Below are 20207 nucleotides of genomic sequence, written 5' to 3'. Positions count from 1 at the left end.
TTTCAATTACCAACGCAAATGTCAAATCATATCAGCTCACTCTAATATTAACGCTCGAGGTGATATCCGATATCATCTGGCGATATCAGGTGATATCCGGCGTAGTCTGAACAAGGCATCCCGAAAAAAAATTTACTATGTATTTTGCGGTGAGAACAGTAAACGGACGATGTTTTTTATTGTTCTGGACAATGATATTCATTGTAAAATTGATGTATTTACAATGAAAAACATAGTTAAATTATGGTATAACTATGTGCAATTACAGAAACTTTTAAGGTTTTTTTAATGTTATTTTTTTTCGGGATTACACTTTTTGACCAATGGTCAAATATTTGACCTTCTGACATAATGGTCAAATTTATTTGACATCATGATTGTTGTTTGCCCGTGTGTTTGCCCCATGTAAAAGTTGGAGAATGACAAACAATTATCTTTGATCAAATTTTTATCTGTCAAAAAGTGGCGCTTGGTCAAAGACTGTATTAGAGCCTTAACAACCGCTCCATCTCCTTTTCGTTTTCACGAAGCAGTAGCATGTCATTGGCGTAGCTTAGAAAGCAGGCTATGGAAATCACCTGAATGTGGTCCCCGTGGCTCTGTGGTTAGCGATGTCGGTCGACTAGCTTTCCCACACGGTTGTGATATCGGGTTCGATTCCCGATCGAGTCGAGGATCTTTTCGAGCTGTAAATTTTCTCGGCTCAGCACTGGGGCACGGTGTATCGTTGTACTTACCCTACAACAGTACATGCAAAACGTGCCAAAAACAATATCGAAAACGAGAACTCTCTCAACTAATCTTAGTTGACCAAGACCGCGATTAACCCCAAGGGCTAAGCATGCGATATTGTTTTGTAGGAAATCATCTGAAAAGTGTCAAAAGAAGCCCCGCACGACGGTTATAAAAGGATTGCTAACACACCTTCAACCCTGGAAAGATAATCTTATTCTGGCTTTCAAATTGATGTATGAATTTTAAATCATTTGAAATGCAAGTTTTTGTTGAAAATTTAATAATGAGTGATCATTACGGTGTTAACACATCGATACATAATAAATACCAGAATTCAGATTTTTGAAAAGCGAGGACGAATTCGCATTATTTAAAAAAAGGAAAGGACAATGTCACTAAAAGCGAGGAGTCAAATAGACGCAGAATATCTTTCCAGCGTTGAAAAATCAGAACTTTCTTTATTTTTTCGAGTGAAACGGTATAAAACCAGGCCCGGATTTAAGAAGGGGAACAAACACCCCGAGCCTTTCGACACGAGCCCCCCCCCCCCCCCCCCTAGTACTGGGCCAGACGTGAAGACAAAGACAGAGTGGAGACCTTTTTTATTTTTGCTCGTGTCACCCCTGGCCCAGCACCACCTAAGTCCGGCCTTGTATATAACCACCTTAAGTTTGCATCCCCGATATCAAGCGTATCTTTCAGCATTTCTAAATTCGTAATATTTGTTCACGTCATTTTTAAAATAACAGATAGAAAACTTAACTTTTAATGTGCATCACATATGAACCATAAATCAACTGATGAATAAGTGTCGAGCTTATTTTTATTGACAATATACTGAAATACTGTAATCATCCAAATATATTATAATGTCAGCTCAGACTGTATAAAACCCCTTGAAACGTATCGTTGTTTCATGCTTCCAAAGCAACTTTCTTACGAGAACTTTCAGCGTCTGTATAAAGATAAAGAATATTACTAGAATTGTCTAAAACCTACCGTGTATAAACCTACTTTTCTCTTTGCCTTTAATCTTATGGCCCTTAGGTTCGTCTTCGGGTACTTCCGGAAGCCGTTCCCCAATATCCTCTTGCTCAGTCTCAACCCTGTTGTTGGCAGAATCCTCAACCACGAGCTGTTCCAACTCGGCAAGTACTTCATCTTCGTCCTCTTCGGTGAGCACCCCGTTAAGAAGTGAATCAATTTCTTGCTGTTTCTCGATACTTTCGCGTGTTTCATCCAAAATCTGCTCAACTTCTTCGATAGACAGCAGTTCGTTAACTTTCTTCAAGGCTTCGTTACCGACCTTAAGCCCACTGACGACTTGCGCTTCTACCATTGCGAACTCGATATCAGAGGCTAGTTTTTCGATCGTTTCCAATTGCGCATCCGCATTGGACAGGAGTTTTTCCTGATACTTTTTCTTGCGCAGCAAAGTTCTCGCACGCCTTAAAACAGATGATAATGATAATTTTGTATATTGGTATAAGGTGACTTTTGAATAATTATGCACCAAAAATGGTCCCATTTCTCTTAATAATTCAGAACCATTCATTAGTCATATTATCTTGAATTTACATATTAATATGTATCTGATATTCAACGAAATTGACAGAAATTTTGCCAGAATGGCGAATGACCCTAAGGATTAAAACCACTATAAAAAAAGTTTGTTTTGCCAAGATTAAACGAAACGAAAAATGAAAACAAATACTCAAGAGATAGTCTGCGTCAATTTGACTCCTCGCTCTTGTCTTCTAACCATGTGTCAGTTTTTTATCGTTTTTCCTAATCAATGAAGAAATTTTGAAACCCAAATTCTGGTTTTGGTTATTCATCGATGTATTAACATCGCAATGACCATTGATCGATAATTTATGAAGAAAATGTTGTTTTTTCAATCCTTTGAAAGTCGGGAGTCATTTTGACGCATGATTATCCTTTTACGCACATTAAACTATGATTATCTTTTCGAGGTTAATCTAATAAATATCATTGAGAAACTAAAGGGAAAATAACTAAGGTTAGTTCGTACTTTGTTTTATATAATTAAAAAAATTATGTGACTTTTTTCAATTTTGATAAATGATAAAGAAGGGGGGGGGGATCGATTGAATCTATCGAATGCCTTTTGAAAAACTTACTCTTTCCGTCCTGTGGTTAGACATTTTTTGACCAATACTCTATCTTTTTCCAACTGAAGTTCGATTCGTATTTGGTACTGTTTAAGTTTGTCTCGTTGCTGTTTCAATTGCTGCAAAAATTATCGACTTAATAAACACCATGTAAAAATTGGAGAGTGACAAACAATTATCTTTGATCAAATTTTTATCTGTCAAAAAGTGGCGCTTGGTCAAAGAGTGCCTTAACAACCGCTCCATCTCGACTTAATAAACACCTCGGAATACTTGACGAACAAATTTTCTTTATGTATCGTGCCGTGTCATATCAAGTGTACTGAGCTAAAACAATTCTTTGATTTTATACTTACTAAAATAGCTTTATCATGTTCTGTGACTCTGCTTGCAACTTTAGTCTTGTTAGTTGACTTGCCAAACAGATTACCCATTTCTTGTAATTAAAATATGAATACGGTTACATGAATCACAGCTGTTGCCTTATTTTAATATTAATTAGACGACTTCGATATTGTTTTAACGGTTTTAACTACGTTCAACTTCGCGTACGCTATTTTCAAAATTTTTGAAAATCATTTTATGTTTTTACCACTTTGATGTTTACAAATAAACCCAACGTGGCGGATTTAAGAGATGCAACAGTAAAACACGCTCGTGCATGATTACTCATAACTGAGTACCTTGCACTCAGCTTGTGTATGTGCCAGCAGGCACAAATGAGTTTGAGCCCTGGACATGTGTTGATTGTCATTCATTGTCATTCGGTATAGAGATGATACGTTACGGCTGCGTTTGCAGCAATTTGACAGTTAGCCCATACATTTTGAAGTAGAATACTTCTCTCAGGAAGTTCGGCTACATAGGGATGTGAAATGAAAATCTAAAACCGAAAGAAGTGAAAAATATGTCCAATTTCAAATGCTAATAAATCGGTTAGTTTTCGATGGATTTCCTTCGTTCTTGCAGCAATAGATTGGAAAATCTTCTAAGATTCTTCCCAAATGAAGATAATTGTAATTTTATCATTCAAACTATTGCACTATTGAAAATAGTCAAGCCTTGTCAAAACGGAAAATTCGACCTCTGATTGGTCGTTATATGATTGCTTCCCAAGCACGGTCTACAGAATCATATACCTTGCAATTTAAAACATGCTATTTGGCCTATATAAGAGCTTGTTTCAGCCGAAGCCGGTCATAATAGTTCTAGACAGCGACAACAGCAGTCGTCCTCCCTTAACAGCAGCAGTAGCAGTGCAGTGGATACCAGCGATAGCGGATAGCGGCCAAAGCTGTGGCATAGCAATGGATAGCGCACTGGTTGCAGCGGATTTAGCATCGATAGCAGCTGGGCCAGCTGATGCAGGAACAGCTGATACCAATGGCAGCGTATAGCGGTTACAACTGTGGCACGGCTACGGAAAGCGTAGCAGTTGCAGCAGCTATCAGCATCGATAGCAGCTGATGCAGTGAGGCACTTTAGTGAAATGCAGTCTCTGTGCGATAGAGGGCACTAGTAAATGCATTCAATGAAAAGTTGACTCATTTTGACAACACATGAGCCGTCTAATTTTGAATGTTAAATAAGCTTTTCACTCAGGATGAAATAAAAACCTGATGATTGAAGAGTTAATGTTTTCTCTTGAGTTCATTTACATTTTTAAATTTGTAAAAGTTATAAATTTTACTTTATCTCCGTGTCTCAGAACGTGCTGAATTATCTTTTCCTTCAGTCATAAGCAAGACATCCGAAAAAATTTCACTATCTCAAAATTTAAAAATTGTCAAGTCCCAACCATGACAAGCAACTTAGCGCAAAATTCGATTTATCTGATTAGTTAACGTTTATTTACTAGTAAAAACGATTGGCACGCAAGCAGCCGTGTTATTTTTCTTGTAAAAGTATTCTACTTCAACCTTGCGGTCGAGGCTTTGCACACAACCCCCCTGTGATTTTTTTGTCAAATTAACGTCGAACGTGTCCGTTGTGTTTAGGCTAATCAGATATACCGTTTTAAACGGGATAGTACCCTTTTTGGACCATTTTTAACCGTCTCGTTTTTTGCCATTTCGTACTGTTTTTGGATGCTCCTTGAGAAAATTTTCGAGTAAAGCTTCAATGAGCACAGACTCTGTGACAGTTGCAAACCGTTCAAATATTTACAAAATGGAAAACAAGCTTCTAAGCTGTCCTGAATTTGTGGAAGTTACTGATTCATTTTGTATCATAAACGCGATTGAAAATTGAGACCATGTTAGGCAAAAAAAAAACAAGACATCAAAGCAATGAATAAATGTTTGCATATTTAAATTTGGTCAATAATATTTTTTCAAACTCAATCTTTACAAGTGTCCCGGTCCCGAACCCATTTGTGATTCGTCCCGTTTTTCCCCCGAAAAAATCTGGTCAGCCTAGTTGTGTTTGAGCCATAACATTGACGATTATTTTATGGTTCAGTCGGGTACTACCAGTTGGTCCCTAATTACTCGACAAAAAAACAACGGAATCCATTTTCTCTACTTGGGCTTTAATCGAGACTTAGCAAAATCCCTTTAGCAACTGTCAAAAAGTTGCGTACAAAACTTATGAACGGCATGCAGTGCTGTACTAGTACACAGTCCTCATAAACTACTCAAACAGGGAGTTGTGTGTTCAAACGATGGGACCTTTCGAGTAGTTTTTTCTGAATCATAATTTTTGAAAGAATTTTTCGCCAATGCTACGTGTGCAGGCCTTACACGCGCCTATGCTTTTGCACTGGGTTGTATGTGGCATTTTTTTGGCTCCATTTCCATTTCGAAACCACCGTGGTTCCATAATGTTGCTTGTTATTTTTCGGTCACGAAAAGATGGCGTCTTTTCATAGGCCTGTACGTATGTCTCAAGCACAGACTAACAGACATAACACTTTGAACAAATTTTCAACAGAATCATCGTTCGGATGGTACCAGTACTTTACATTAGAGAGCATCATCTGCTGCCGTGTTTGCACTGCGTCTTGTATTTCGACATCAGCGCTAGCGTACATGCATGTGTCAAATTGGGAACCACAAAAAATTTAAGAGATTTTTCTTCTAATGTTTTTCGGGATTGACATACTCTAATAGAAATGTGTTCATTATTACTAGTTTCTCATGTGCTCTTGAATGGAATATGGCAAGAACAAAAAATAAAATCGATTAATTGCTCCAAAGTCTAACACCTTGAAAACAAACCTTTTGAAACTGTCAAAAAAGTGAGGTTAGGTCGATTTGAGCAATGATGTACAATGAAGTAAACTATATTGAGACCAGTTTCGGATGCAAGAAAATAGATCTATGTTCAGTGGGATAATTTTATTCGTTGGATTTTGGTAACTAAATTGTTGATCCGCAACAAGTAGGAGTCGAAAAGAAATCGACAGTTAATACAAAGCATTGTTAACATAAAACGAGTCCCATAGATTCATTCGGTCGGCATCTGGAAAGTTTATAAATGCAATTCCATCATTATTAATGTTAAGGCACATGAACGTTGGTTTCGTTTGCTTCACTGGCTCCCAACTTAGTTCAGCCGTCGAACTGCAGTTAGGGTCACCTTTGATCACGAACGAGGTAAAAATATCAACAAAGGTGTGCAGCGCTCGATATTCGAAAGTGTCCTTCGCAGGTACATCCTTAGTGAAATTAGAAAACAAGTAAGAAAGTTCGTCGACGTGCGATGTTCCACGCAGCTGTGGATCTGGTATCATTTTGATTCGATAGTGGTTGAAAAACTCCGAATCTACAGCAAATCGATAAACGTAGGTGGAAGAGGGCAAATTGTTGTTTGCTCTTGCTAAAATTGTACGATGCATACCATGCCAGAATACTTTATCAGTCATCATCTGAAATGCAATGTTTATGAAAGAAACAAATTTGATAAAAAAATGGCATTATCATTACATGAACATATCCGTCTTTGTTGCTGTAAGATGGATCACTATCAGGATAATACAGCTGTTTCAATTTTGCAGCAAAATCTGTTCTTTGGTCCATAGTTATCTTTAATCCGTTTGGAAGGCTGCCCATAAACAATTGTGGGTTATGCAAAACTTCGGGTTGAGGAATGATTCTCTGTAGCAAAAGCAATCCTTCTTCAGATGTACCACCAATCATAAGATCAATGTTGTTGCTCCATGCCTTTCGAGCCATTTGCAATGGACACTTTGGAATGAAACAGTTTTGTGTTTCAAACGGTTCAATCGTGGGTCCAAAAGCAGTGAGAATTCCATCTTGAATGTCTTGTGCATCGAAAAGAAGTTCCTGATTACTGATGATATCTTCCGGTTTGACCGTACGCAAGTACTTTAGTGCATCAGATTCTCCACCTTGCCCATCCCAACCGATGGCTTTTGCTAATCTTTCAGGCCAGCTTCTTTGCGGCGATAGTGCCCAATCACAATAGATGCTACCAGACATAATAATGGCTCGATGAAAAAGGTTCTCCGACGCTTTGGAAATCATTTGATATTGCGCTGAGCAGGCTCCAGCACTGTGGCCAACCAGTGTAATCCGCTGTGGATCACCACCGAATGCGGCTATATTTTCTACTGTCCATCTAAGAGCCATGTTCTGATCCTTAAGACCAGCATTACCGGGAACATCATCCTCTGGTGATTGGCAACAGAGAAATCCTAAAGCCCCGACACGGTAGTTGAACGTTACTAAGATAATATCCTTTTGTAATAGGAAATCTGGTCCATACAATTCGGTTCCGCTGGTTCCTTCAGTAAATCCACCACCGTAGATATATACCATAACCGGTAAAGGTTTGGATGTGTCAATCTGTTAAGAAGAGTAATTATTATCAGAATTTGCTCCCAATAGGTCTTTTAATTTATATACCACTTTAGTAAAAACGTTGATTTTTAAGCTATCCTCGCTACCAACAATTTTTTGAATACGGCGATCAAAATGAAAACAAGGCTGGCACTGCTCCGAGCAATCCAAGATTTCCGTCCATTCATCAGGAATGGTTGGGGCCTGCATAACAATCACAAATTGATTTTAAAAAACCGGGGTAATAACTAAAAATATAGCATTAATCTCATGTCTATAATGCAGTCAGGTTTTTATGCGGGAGGTACCATGGAACGGGGTGAAATTGATCAATTTTTATAACAATTTCCAATCAACTAGCTTCATGTACATTTTTCCCGAAATAGTATAACTTTAAAACAAGTACTGGTTTGTGCTCCAGTATACATCTATGGCTATTTGTGAAATTTCTATCGTCTACTTCATGAAATAAATTCGATAATTCTATAAGGTACTATGAGGAAAATTGGGGTGAAATTGATCACCATTGAAATCCATAATTCTATTGCAATGTGCTTTTTTTCGATATGCTAAAGATTTCTGTACTGAAAAATATCATTTACAGCTAGTTTGGAAACGAAAATAACGATATTTAAGCTTAAAGTTTGATTATTTTGGTTCACGAGCTGCTTGTTGCTAAATTTGCACTTTTTTGCTCGTCGTTAGACCGATTTCAATTCGGTTTGTTGCAACAGCTCAAAAACTAGCTTTGAAATTAAAATCTTTGTGGTTTCCTGCGAATTCATCAGTATTTCTTCAATGGTATGGAATGATCATTGTTGAAAATTAAATTTTTTGAGCTTTTATCAAACTTCACTCACTTCTCCAAATTTAACGTAATTAACCCTCAACTAAGATTACTTTAAGTAAATTCAATACTTTTTTTGTTATTTGGAAACTTGATTTTGATCAAATTTTATTGAGTTTTGACTGAGACAGAACAATTTTTCGAAAATATGAAAAACTGCATCGGGCATGCAAGGGTTAACTTTGACAGGTATGTGAATCATGCAAAAGTTGCGTTTAAGGACACGTTAACATTTCCTAGTGGTGTAAGAGCAATAGAGCAATATCTTTTGATTAGTATTTTTTATCACGAATTTTCAGGTGATCAATTTCACCCCACTGATCAATTCCACCCCATTTCACGGTACGTTGCAAATGGGACCGAGTAAAATAGACTAAATTGAGTTGAAAATATAACGTAGAAAGGCGCCCAAAAACGTTTGAGCTATGACTGAATATAGAGTTGTCAATTTGAAGGCCAAAATGCAATATCATACAACGTCTTGGCATTCACCAAGGGTCTGAAGCTCCGTGATCCTGCTAGAATGGATCGACTCGCCATTTTACTTTTTCGCAACCTCCCGATTCACCATAATACTGACTGCATTTTGTGCTTCCTTCTGCTCACAATCTCTCTTCATGTGGCCCGGTTCTTTGACTTTGTAACTATTAAGCTTTCCACTATTTCCACCAAGCTCAGGTTGCTGCTTGCCTGCAAACGCTGCCGGTTCTTTACTCGTTGTGTCATCACGTTTCTGCTCTTTCGTAAAAAATCGTCGAACGCTAAAACTACATCAGCCAGAAACCCGACGATCAAGCCCTTCCCCTCTCGGTTCGCTTCCAGAAAAACCTTTCTTTCCGCATCCACCGCTGGAGCGTCTTGCCTAATGTCCACGGTCCATACAATTTTTTTAGAATTTATATGGGCAGTTGTCCACGGAGGGGGAGGATCATGATTGGAACAATTTAGACTATTACCATAGTACATAGATTTTCAACATGAATATTGCATGAATTCATAAACAAACTACGTTCATCGAAATAATCTATCTGTCCGAACAAAAAATGTATCATAATCTGGCCAGCCATTTTGTTTCAAATCCATCAATTTGATTGACTAAAACTATTCTTAATAATTCAAAATGGGCATTTTCGAAGAAAAAAAGTTTTTCTGACAAAAACTTTTTCATGAATTGCATCTACGCTAAATTCATCCTTACACAGGCAAAGTAAAACGGTGAAGTCTCAGAAGTAAACTGTTACGATCATGATCCAAAACAGCCCTTCGTATTTCACCAATAGTTCCAACTTTAAAGCAAATATTTCGCACAAGAAGTGAAGAAATGAACATCTTGTTACGGAAGCATTTTACTTAGGCGGCATCCATAAATTACGTAACGCTCATAGTGGGGAGGGGGGGTATTCTTGAGCGTTTCGATTTTTTACATAGGGGAGGGGGGGGGTAAGATCAACGTTACGTAACGAAAAATCACTGAGGAGACTTTTCGAAAACTAACATTTTTTAGGTAAATTCTTCTACAGCGTTATGTAATTATTATGGCGGGGGTAGGCGTTGGCGTTACGTTTTGCTACATATGGGGGGTGGGGGTCTAAAAATTGGATTTTTTGCGTTACGTAATTTATGGATGTCGCTTTAAAAGTATACTGTATTTCTCGAATAGTTGATTCCTTCATCAGTGCTTGAAAACAAGGCATGATAGTAATCGTAAGGGAGGTACACGAAAATAGATATTTTTAAAATTTTTGAGTCAATAGTATTATGTGAAAATACGGATTAATCCACCTAGCGTGACCTAGCCTTTCTTATTCGAACTTATTATTTGTTAAAATAGATTTACACGTGCACTTCCCTTTTTAGAAAAAAATACATCTTGATAATTTCTGCTGTTTTTTTACTTAGTCAGCACCTTTCAAATAATGTAATAAGTCTGTACCTTTTAAATAATAGAAATAAATGAATCAATTTTGTTCCTTATAAATTTATTTAAATGATCTTATACATGAATATTATTCTTTCGTTTCTAAGGTGCATCCGTACAGTAGCCGAATACCATTCAATATGGGTTTTTGAAACCGGGATGATACCCGGAGGCCACATTTGAATCTGCATTTTTCTCTGAAAAAATCTGTATATCTGTATCTGAAACAAAATATTTGTAATAAAATAAAAAATACAAAAAAATACAATACAATAAAATACAATAAAAAAATAAATGTAATACAATATGTACTGTCTAAACACGCATTCAACCACGTTAAAAGAAATAATATCGCGTAGAATTAAGTCCGGAAGCTTCTCCGAAGGTACTATGAGTAAAAATTACACTTTCAAGTTTAATTCCAAGTAAAATCATTGCTCATACGCAAGCAAGTCGTCTCGCCCGCAGTCACTGACGACGCGTGCAAAATGTTGTATAAGGGAGCGCGAGTGAAATTTGGCAGGTGACAGCTGAGTGACAGAACTACTCGTCCAAAATTCAGCCGACTCGCCATCTGCAATACCAAAATTGGAGAGACGGGTTACTCGTCTCGCCTGGTCGGAATAATAAACATTAGGATAGAGGAATCTGGAATTTAGTGATATTTGTAGTCCTTTTGGTATTTTTAAGCGAAAGTGTGCAAGAAATTTTAAATATATTAAAATATATTAAAATAAATATATTAAAATAAATGTAAATTTTGAAAACTCTGTCAACCTGTACTTTTTGATGAAAATCTGTATTTCTGTAAACACAGATTCTGTATCGTTACTTCGTATAAAAAATTTGTAAAATACAGATAAATCTGTTTATGTAGCATCCTTGCCCAGAGGCGAAAGTCCGACCTCAATTACCATTTTAAATCCAGATTACTACTTCTGGTTGCCTGAATCCATCATAAAATGGTCAAATATTACCTAATCTGGGGGTATTTCGATGGCGAAGATGGTGATTTACAGTTTCTGAAAAACAGCCTAAAGTGACCAAGTATTATCTAATATGAGTATTTTCTTAAACGGTATGATATCAAGAAGCAAGAAACCAACTTCAGGCACCTATCAAATTTCTAGATAGTAGCTTCCGGTTTGTGACAAACAGCCTAAAAGGGATCCCATTACCCAATAAGAGATTTTCAGGAACCGGGATGATGCTTAGAGGCTGGGAATCAACGCTGGAAATATTCTAAAATTGCCAACACCAACAATCCAATGAGGGTTTATTGGGCTCCAGAATATTGATGTTGTATTTGAAGTATTAATTTAAGCATAATATGTGAAAATTGACGCAATAATTGTACCGTATTATTTTTATCGTGTATAAAAAAAATTTAAAAAATGTGTGTGTATAATATCATGCCTTATGTTTGATTTTGACATTTGCTCTTCAGTTGTGAAAATGGCGTCGAAGCAAGAAAAGGAACGCACCAAAATTTGCTTGCGCATTGCGAAAATTCGAAATACTCTCACGCCATATTGACAAAATTGTTGAATGTGGCCAAATCAACCGTTCTCAATGTGATAAAAGTGTTTGGAGAACTTTTATCGAGAGCCAGGATCGGCGGGAAATCTAAATCTGAAGGCCACAAAAACGATGTGAAGAGTGGTCAGCAGTTCAAGCGAATCCCAACCTTTCCGTCCGAGCAAGCTAGCTGAGAGTGTCGTCTAGAACTGTGAATCGAGCTCAAAAACTAACCGGTCTGACGTTTTACAGAAAAGTGGTGACTGAAAATCGGTTGGTAAACGATTGGGCAAATGTGTACCAGCAGTAAACCCTACTAGTACTGGCATAAAATAGACCACAGTGTGGTTCAAAGCATAATGCCCAGCAACTCCTATCTCTACCTCTATCACGTGGTACCGACTGGGATACGAGCAACCAAGGGAAGATCGGTGAACCGGTGGGAACTTGATCGTATGCTGACAGGGAGGGGTGAGCTGTTCTCTTTGGAGAGCAACTTGCCTAAGTGTCTGATCCCCAGGTTAGGGGCGGCTCAAACAGCGACTGATCCGGAGCGGACGGCTGAGCTATGATATGCGGTGTCTCTCCAGCTACACCCAAGACGGCAGCCCCGTCGGGAGACTAGGCATCGCAGCCCTAGTAAGGCAGCATGCTGAAATAAACATACTACGAACAATCCAGAGAATGATATGAATCGGAACAATCGGTATAGAACTAGGCAAACGAAAATAGATGTGCGGTCCTTTCGGAGCCAAACATGACTCGGATCACTATCTCATGGTAGGCAAGATTCAGGCCCGGTTGTCCAACGTATTTAAAGCGAGATCGACAAGGAAGGTACGTCTGGAAGAAGTTGCTGCAGAGTATACTCGGAAAGTTGGTAGACGGATCGGTGAACCAGCTGGAGTGAACCTGAACAAGCAGCGGAAGCACATCCATGATGCGGTCAGCGAAACAGCGCGAGAAGTGATAGGCATGACAACGAGAACCACGTGTAGTAGGTGGTTCGATGCTGAGTGTCTAGAGGTGACGGAGGAGAAAAACGGAGCCTACGCCAACACGTTAGTAGCAGCTAATCGCGTGACGCGTCAGATGCGGGAGAAATACCGGGAGGCAAGAGCTGCCGAAAAGAGGCTTCACCACCGTGAGAAACGTGAGCACTACGATCGCGTCCTCGCGGAGGTGGAGAATTGTTCCACCAGACACGACACGAGGAGCTTCTATAGATCGATCGATCTATCAATCAACGGAATCAGGAACTGTACCGTGCCAGTACCTGCCATGTGTAATGACAGGAACGGGAACCTGGTTACCGATAAATCGCTGGTGGCCAGGCGTTGGAAGCAACATTTTGAAGTGGTGTTGAACGGTAAGGAAGGTGGGAGAGTCATCGAGGAGAACAGGATAGAAATTGAGGAGTTTGGACAAGCTATGGACCCACCAACATTGGACGAGGTGAAGAATGCTTGCAAAGAGCTAAAGAGCCACAAAGCCGCTGGGACGGACGGCTTACCGACCGAACTTTTCAAAGTCGGAAGCGAGCGGCTGTGTAGTGCAATTCACCAGGTTATCCTAAGGGTATGGTCTGAGGAACAACTACCTACGGACTGGTTGGAAGGACTCATACGTCTTATCTACTAGAAGGGACATAGACTCGACTGTAGTAATAATCGAGGCATAAACATCCTCAATTCCGCTTACAAAATTCTCTCCCGTATTCTGGTCCAGCGACTGAGGCCATTGCTGAAGAATATCAATGCGGTTTTCGAGTGGGACTTTCTTCAACGGACCAGATGTTTACCTTGATACAGTGAAAGGCAACAAGTCGTGGCAAATAATGCTTGAACACGGTTTTCCACCAAAACTTATTAAGCTGTTACATGCGACGCTTGACAGTTTCATATCATGTCAGGACAGCGGGAGAATTTCCGGACGCGTTTGTGACGTTAGATGGTCTGAAGCAAGGTAACAGGCCCTCGAACTTACTGATCAACATAGCATTGGAAGGTGCAATACGAAGGGCAGGTGTGCAGAGAAGCGGCACCATCACCACGAAGTCCCACATGCTTCTAGGCTTCGCGGACGACATTGATATAATAAGTGTTAATCGTAGTGCTGTTGAGAAGGTTTTTACGGCTCTTAAAAGGGAAGCTGTGAGAATTGGACAACACTGCCAGAACGAAAAAATGGTGGCCGACAAAGAGCGTGGAAGTTCTGCGGGTGTTGTTGCTGCGGTGGAGATGGATGGGGATGCGTTCGATGTGGTCAAGAATTTGTTTATCTTGGTACTCGCGTGACATGTGACAACGAGGTGAGCCGCGAGATGAAGAGCGACGAATAGAGCTTATTACGGATTGCGTAGCCTACAGATCCGTACGAAATTTGCGCTCTTTAGGACTCTGATCCTCCCAGTGACGCTTAACGGACATGAATCGTGGACGTGAAAGGAGGCTGGTCGACGAGTGCTTGGGGTCTTCGTGCGTAGAATCCTGCGATCAATACTCGGAGGCAAACTAGAGAATGAGGTGGCGTAGGCGCATGAATTACGAGCTATACGAAGTATACAAACACACTGATATTATCAAGCTGATAAAACAGGCAGTTTACAGTGGGATGGCGGATGAGCGACCGGCAAAGATAATATAATAGGCAGACCTCGCACGTGCTGTCGGCGAAGATGTCAGAGCAGCGGGATGAAGGGGAGACTGGAGAGGAGCAGCCCAAGATCGAATTTTTTGGAGACGTATTCTGGATTCGGCATAGCATCTCAATGATCTGTCGCCATAAAAGTAAATCACTGGCGTAGCGTGGGGGGCGGTCCGCCCCGGGTGTCATCCTCTAGGGGTATTACCACAGAGAACAGACGTTCATCTTCTTTTCAAAACATGTGTAAAAACTTGCAACCGTCATTTACCACTAAGTGGTAATGCTCCCGCTATGTGGCGCTTTTGTCACTTACAAACCAAGCACTTATATCGATAAAATATCGATACAGCAATATTTATGCAGTGCAACTGGGGCACCATTAGACAGATGTCGTTAGTGTATTAACGTATTTTGATTCAAATTTTTACACACGATTTTCAAATTTCTTTATATGAACATGAATGTCTGTTCTCTGTGGTATTACCTTCAAAATACCCGTGTTACCCGTGAGATTAACTATCAATTAGGTGGAGGTCGCGGTAAAACAGTCGAAAATTACATAAATTTGCTCCTAAGAGTATAATCTCAACCATTTTTTCAAAAATGGGTAGATTAAGTGCAATTGAAAACGAACGTGCTAACTTTCAAAATTTTTGATAACAAAATGATTTAGGCACATTCCGAGTCGAACAACCAAGCGCATCGGTTGTGTTTATCGGTCGTCTCGATATATTCGCAAAAAGTAATCGAACAAAAGGCATCGCTTGCCCGGTCCCGGTCTAACGAGTGCTGTGCAGTGCAAAATAATTCCGCTTTGAAGGTCATCCGCTATTGTTTGCTTTGTTGCTGCGTAGCTGAACCGCCGCTGCTGAACCGATCGTTTCGGTGTTTAGCTGTGTTGAAGACAACCAAAGCTACAAACAAAGAAGAAAGTGTAAATCCGCACAGCTGCCGGCTGCCGGCTGCTGCACCCAACCACCCCACACCACATTGTCGGAGACAACTGGAGCATCGCTCGAAATCAAGAAAAGGTACGTGTTTCTTGTCGGTGTTAGGGCGCTAGCCTTAGCACAATGGAAGTCGATCCTCCGACACCGAACCCTCCTGACCCTGTCCCTCCTGATCCTTCCCCCGCTGTTCACTCTTCAGTTCCCCCTCGTGCCAGGCTCTACCTTGACGAAACAGCAGGTTCACGTTTCGTTGTATATTTCCGGCCAAAAGCAGGACCTAAGTCGAAATCCCTGAACATATTACAAATTTCGAAAGACCTGATGCACGCTTCAAGGCCGTGACTGAAATAATCAAGGTCAGACCAAACAAGCTCCGTGTTGTGGTCAATGACCTGAAACAGGCCAACGATATAGCTTGTTTCGAGCTCTTTACTCGGGAGTATCGCGTATACATACCGGCCCGAGACGTGGAGATCGACGGTGTCGTGACCGATCCGAGTTTGTCCGTCGAGTGCCTCTTGAAGGATGCTGTAGGCTGTTTTAAAAACAGCAGCCTTCCTGAGGTTAAGGTATTAGAGGTTAAACAACTGCGATCTGTGTCGCTCGTCGGCGACAAAAAAGTATACACTCCGTCAGACTCGTTTCGTGTCACGTTCGCCGGGTCTGCATTGCCGAGCCACGTCTTTTTTTTTTTTTTAAGGTGGCGGGGAAATCTGCAAACAGACACCTGAGAAGAGAACTCAGGGTGTGGGGATGAGACTAGGGGAGAGATGCTGGGGTAGTTACACTCGCCCAGGCACCTACTGATCCCTGTCCCGACCCACTAAAACCCCTCCAGTCTCCAGCCCTGGTCTTCCCGGAACGACGGTTAAGTATTACGTCGGGGAGTGGCTTTTGTGCGTGATGCACCCTCTTTACTCTTATAACCTCCTAGCTAACTACCTGGAGACTGGTAATTAGCTACCACTGGCGTGTTGGTGGTTGACCCGCCACACACGTTGCAGCTCCAGAACAATCTGAGAGGCGGCCGCACAGACCGCGTTCCAGATGTCCGGGTCGTCGCACATCCTCCGGACTAGATTGTCCGGAGTAGTGCCAGGCCCGCTAACAGCCATCATGTTGCTCCTCGCTCTTACGAAACGGGGGCATACGAAGAAGACATGCTCAGCAGTCTCCTCCTCCTCCACGCACTCGGGACACATGGGGGACACCGCGTGTCCGAACCTGTGCAGATATTGCCTGAAACAACCATGGCCTGACAGGATTTGTGTCAGGTGGAAGTTCACTTCACCATGTCGTCTCCCGACCCAGCCGGATATCTCCGGTATGAGTCGGTGCGTCCATCTGCCCTTTGTGGAGTTGGACCATTCCCGCTGCCAGCGGAGCATCGAGAATGACCTTCTGGTACCTCGTATGCCCCTTGTGTCACGTTGGTCGAAACACTCTCTGTCCTCCTTGATGGCGATGCTGATAGGCATCATGCCGGACAAGACACAGATTGCATCGTATGACACCGTACGATACGCACTCGCAACTCTCAGGCTCATGAGCCTGTAGGTGCTTTCCAGTTTACCACGGTAACTGTTAGTACCTAGCGCTCTGGACCACACTGGCCCACCATACCTAAGTATGGACGAAACCACGCTGGCAAGAAGTCTTCGCTTGCTGCCATAAACCGCTGAGCTATTGGACATCATACGAGATAGTGCTGCAATAGCCGATGAGGCCCTCTTAAAGGCATAGTCGACGTGACTCCCGAACGTGAGCTTGTCGTCCACCATAACCCCCAAGAGCTTCAGGGATCGCTTCGAGGTGATGGTGCAGTCTCCGACTCTGACCACCGCCTGTTGCTCCGATTTACGGTTGTTCACAACCGTGACCTCCGTCTTATGATGCGCGAGCTCCAGTTTCCTGGAGCGCATCCAGTCCTCGACCTTGCGTATACAGTGCGCGGCCGTCAACTCGACCTCCTCGATAGACTCGCCGTAAACCTCCAGCGTTATGTCGTCTGCAAAGCCGACGATCACAACCCCTTTTTTTTTGTATGCCTGAAGGGCATTGGGTAGAAAGCGCCACTGCGACAGGAATGTTTGTCTTTTGTGGCTGGTCCCGATTGCTTTACCCAGATTACAAGATGCTCGAACTCATTGATGGAGTTGAGCTAGTTGGTTGCCTGTGCCCCAATCCGGAACTACATGGTTGATGAAACCTGTGACCGTTTTGGGATTGGTGCTCCATACCTGGTGTGGAGTTGAGAGGTAACTTCCAAAGAAGTTAAACCTCGATGAAGCAAGAGCCCCGCAAAAGCAAAGCAAATGCGCTGAGCTCTCAGGTTCAGCGTTGCAAAAGCGACAATAGTCGGTTAGGACTTTGCCGATTTACTTTAAATGATAAAGAGCAGGACAGTGTCCAGTAAGAAGTCCCGTGATGATGCGTAGCTCACTACGAGTTAAACTAAGTAGCCGTTTGGTAACCGTAGGGTTAGGGTAGATAAACTGTTTAGCTTGCCTGCAACCCTGCGCATGTTGCCATTAAGATGCTATCTTTAGCTTTTCCCATGTACTCAGTTCGCCTTTAATGGCGGATGTGGAAGTACCCAAAAACGGTTCCGGTCCAATGAATTGCTGAGCAGATCCTTGTCTTGCGAGGATGTCGGCATGTTCATTTCCCTCGATTCCGCAGTGACCGGGTACCCAAAGTAGCATAACTTTGTTGAGGCGGGAGAGTTCCCTGAGTGTTGCGATGCACTCCCAGACTAGTCTGGAGACACATGTAGCAGACTTTAATGCCTTTAGTGCCGCCTGACTATCCGAAAAGATTCCGATTTTCGCATGTCTATATTTGCGCTGTAGACATGTTATAGCACAGATATATATTGCGTATACCTCCGCCTGAAAGACGGTTGGCCACTTACCCATTGAGATAGTGGCCTTTATACCTGGTCCATAGATCCCTGAACCAGTCTGGGGTCCGATTTTTGAGTCATCCGTGTAGAAGCGGATTGTGCCCGATGGAAGACTCGGCCCTCCATTGTTCCACATGGAGCGATCTGTGTCGATCACTATATATGGAACGTCCATGTTTGGCTTCGCTTCCATCCAGTCCGAGACTGTTGTTACTAAAGGTGTCAGCTTAAACTCCTTTAGGATGCTTAGGTGACCCGTTAGGTCACCTTCGAGCATCGTTGTATTTCTTTGCGCCAAGCTCTGCTTCCTTCTTCACATGGAGATGTAGAGGAAGTAAGCAAAGCAAGGCCTCCAAGGCTGCTGTCGGTGTTGTGCGCAGGGCACTGGTAACTGAGAGACAGGCCAATCGTTGGACTTTGGTAAGTTTCGCCTGAGCTGTCTTTTCATTTACTTTAGGCCACCATGCGAGGGCTGCGTAGGTTATACGTGGCCGAGCAATGGTGATGTAAGACCAGAGCGCTAATTGTGGTTTTAGCCCCCAGGTCTTGCCAAACAGTGTACTGCAAGCCCAGATAGCTGAAGTTGCCTTCTTGATAGCGTAGTCTAGGTGAGCAGTCCAGTTCAGCTTCTTATCCAGAATGATTCCAAGATATTTGGTCTCATTACTGAAACATAGTCTTACCCTATTCAGTAGCGGAGGAATGATTGTGTGCATTCTTCGCTTGGTAAATGGTATAATGACCGTTTTAGCGGGGTTAATGTTCAGCCCTTCTTCTGAGCACCACTGAGAGGTGGTGTTAAGTGCCGTTTGCATGCGACTAGATAGAGTTGCATCACATTTTCCCCGAACGATAAGGACTATATCATCAGCATATCCAATGACTTTGAAGCCCAGCTGTGATAGCTTGGTTAGGAGAACGTCTACCACCAGTGACCATAGCAGTGGAGAGAGAACCCTTTCACTGCCCCTACTGTGACAGACGTATCCCCCAATGCAGCTGTGATCTTCCTGCTCGAAAGCATTGCTTGGATCCAGCTCATTGTAGTATCGTCGACTCTTTTATTTTGTAGAGCCGTGTAAATTGATGCAAAGGACGTGTTATCGAAAGCTCCCTCAATATCAAGAAAAGCGCAGACCGCTGTCTCTTTATATTTCAAGGACTTCTCGATCTTCGTCACTAGGCAATGCAAAGCGGTTTCAGTAGATTTACCCTGTTGATAAGCATATTGATGCTTGTGTAAGGGTAACTCCTTCAGAAACTCACTGCGGATGTAGTTGTCCGTAATTTTCTCCATCAACTTGAGAAGAGTTGACGTCAGACTTATAGGTCTGAAAGCTTTGGGCAATGTTTTGTCTTTTTTGCCCGGCTTTGGTATAAACACCACCTTAACGTTCCGCCAGTTGACCGGGATATGTCCCATAGTAAAGCTGGCTCGAAAGAGGCTGATGAGTTCGGACATAACGACTCCGTCCGATTTTTGTAGAAAGATTGGTAGAATGCCATCCGGTCCTGGTGACTTCATAGGCTCAAAAGAGCTTAGTGCCCAGTTGATAGAAGTCTCCGTGAAAATTCTACGAGCGAGCGCTGCGGAGTCACGTGACGTTATGCGTCTGGATTCGAGGCTCTGTAACTCTTCGACGTTCGAACCGGAGATTGCTGTCGATCCAGGAAAGTGAATGTTCATAAGAACATCCAGCGTTTCCTTGGTGGTGACAGTCAGACTACCATCTTCCTTTTTCAACTGCCCA

General features: G+C 41.9%; 2 protein-coding genes across 2 annotated transcripts in view; both read right to left on the bottom strand.

Moving 5' to 3' along the window:
- Positions 1–1540: 1540 nt before the first annotated feature.
- On the bottom strand, positions 1541–3484 carry LOC129725505 (charged multivesicular body protein 6). Its single transcript, XM_055681438.1, has 4 exons — positions 3227–3484; positions 2880–2989; positions 1750–2183; positions 1541–1690 (listed from the first exon to the last, which is right to left on the bottom strand). The coding sequence occupies exons 1-4, from the start codon at positions 3302–3304 to the stop codon at positions 1650–1652; spliced, it is 663 nt and encodes a 220-aa protein (XP_055537413.1). The 5' UTR covers positions 3305–3484; the 3' UTR covers positions 1541–1649.
- A 2709-nt stretch (positions 3485–6193) lies between these two features.
- LOC129725503 (esterase B1-like) overlaps positions 6194–20207 on the bottom strand; it is a 24980-nt gene continuing 10966 nt past the window's right edge. The window contains exons 2-4 of the mRNA XM_055681436.1: positions 7739–7876; positions 6797–7678; positions 6194–6738 (exon numbers count right to left, since the gene is read on the bottom strand). Coding sequence (XP_055537411.1) covers positions 6277–6738; positions 6797–7678; positions 7739–7876 — 1482 coding nt within the window. The 3' untranslated portion in view covers positions 6194–6276. The remainder of the gene's footprint in view (positions 6739–6796; positions 7679–7738; positions 7877–20207) is intronic.

The sequence above is a fragment of the Wyeomyia smithii genome, chromosome 2 (genome assembly GCF_029784165.1).
Source record: "Wyeomyia smithii strain HCP4-BCI-WySm-NY-G18 chromosome 2, ASM2978416v1, whole genome shotgun sequence".
Taxonomy (NCBI): Eukaryota; Metazoa; Arthropoda; class Insecta; order Diptera; family Culicidae; genus Wyeomyia; species Wyeomyia smithii.
The sequence above is the reverse complement of the archived record's forward strand: the minus strand, read 5'-3'. Positions and strand labels throughout refer to the sequence as shown.

Coding starts and splice junctions, on each gene's coding strand:
- LOC129725505 (XM_055681438.1), bottom strand. CDS start 3,304: ATGGGTAATCTGTTTGGCAAGTCAACTAACAAGACTAAAGTTGCAAGC. Junction 2,184..2,879: donor CTAACCACAGGACGGAAAGA/GTAAGTTTTTCA, acceptor ATCTGTTTTAAG/GCGTGCGAGAACTTTGCTGC. Junction 1,691..1,749: donor GATTAAAGGCAAAGAGAAAA/GTAGGTTTATAC, acceptor ATCTTTATACAG/ACGCTGAAAGTTCTCGTAAG.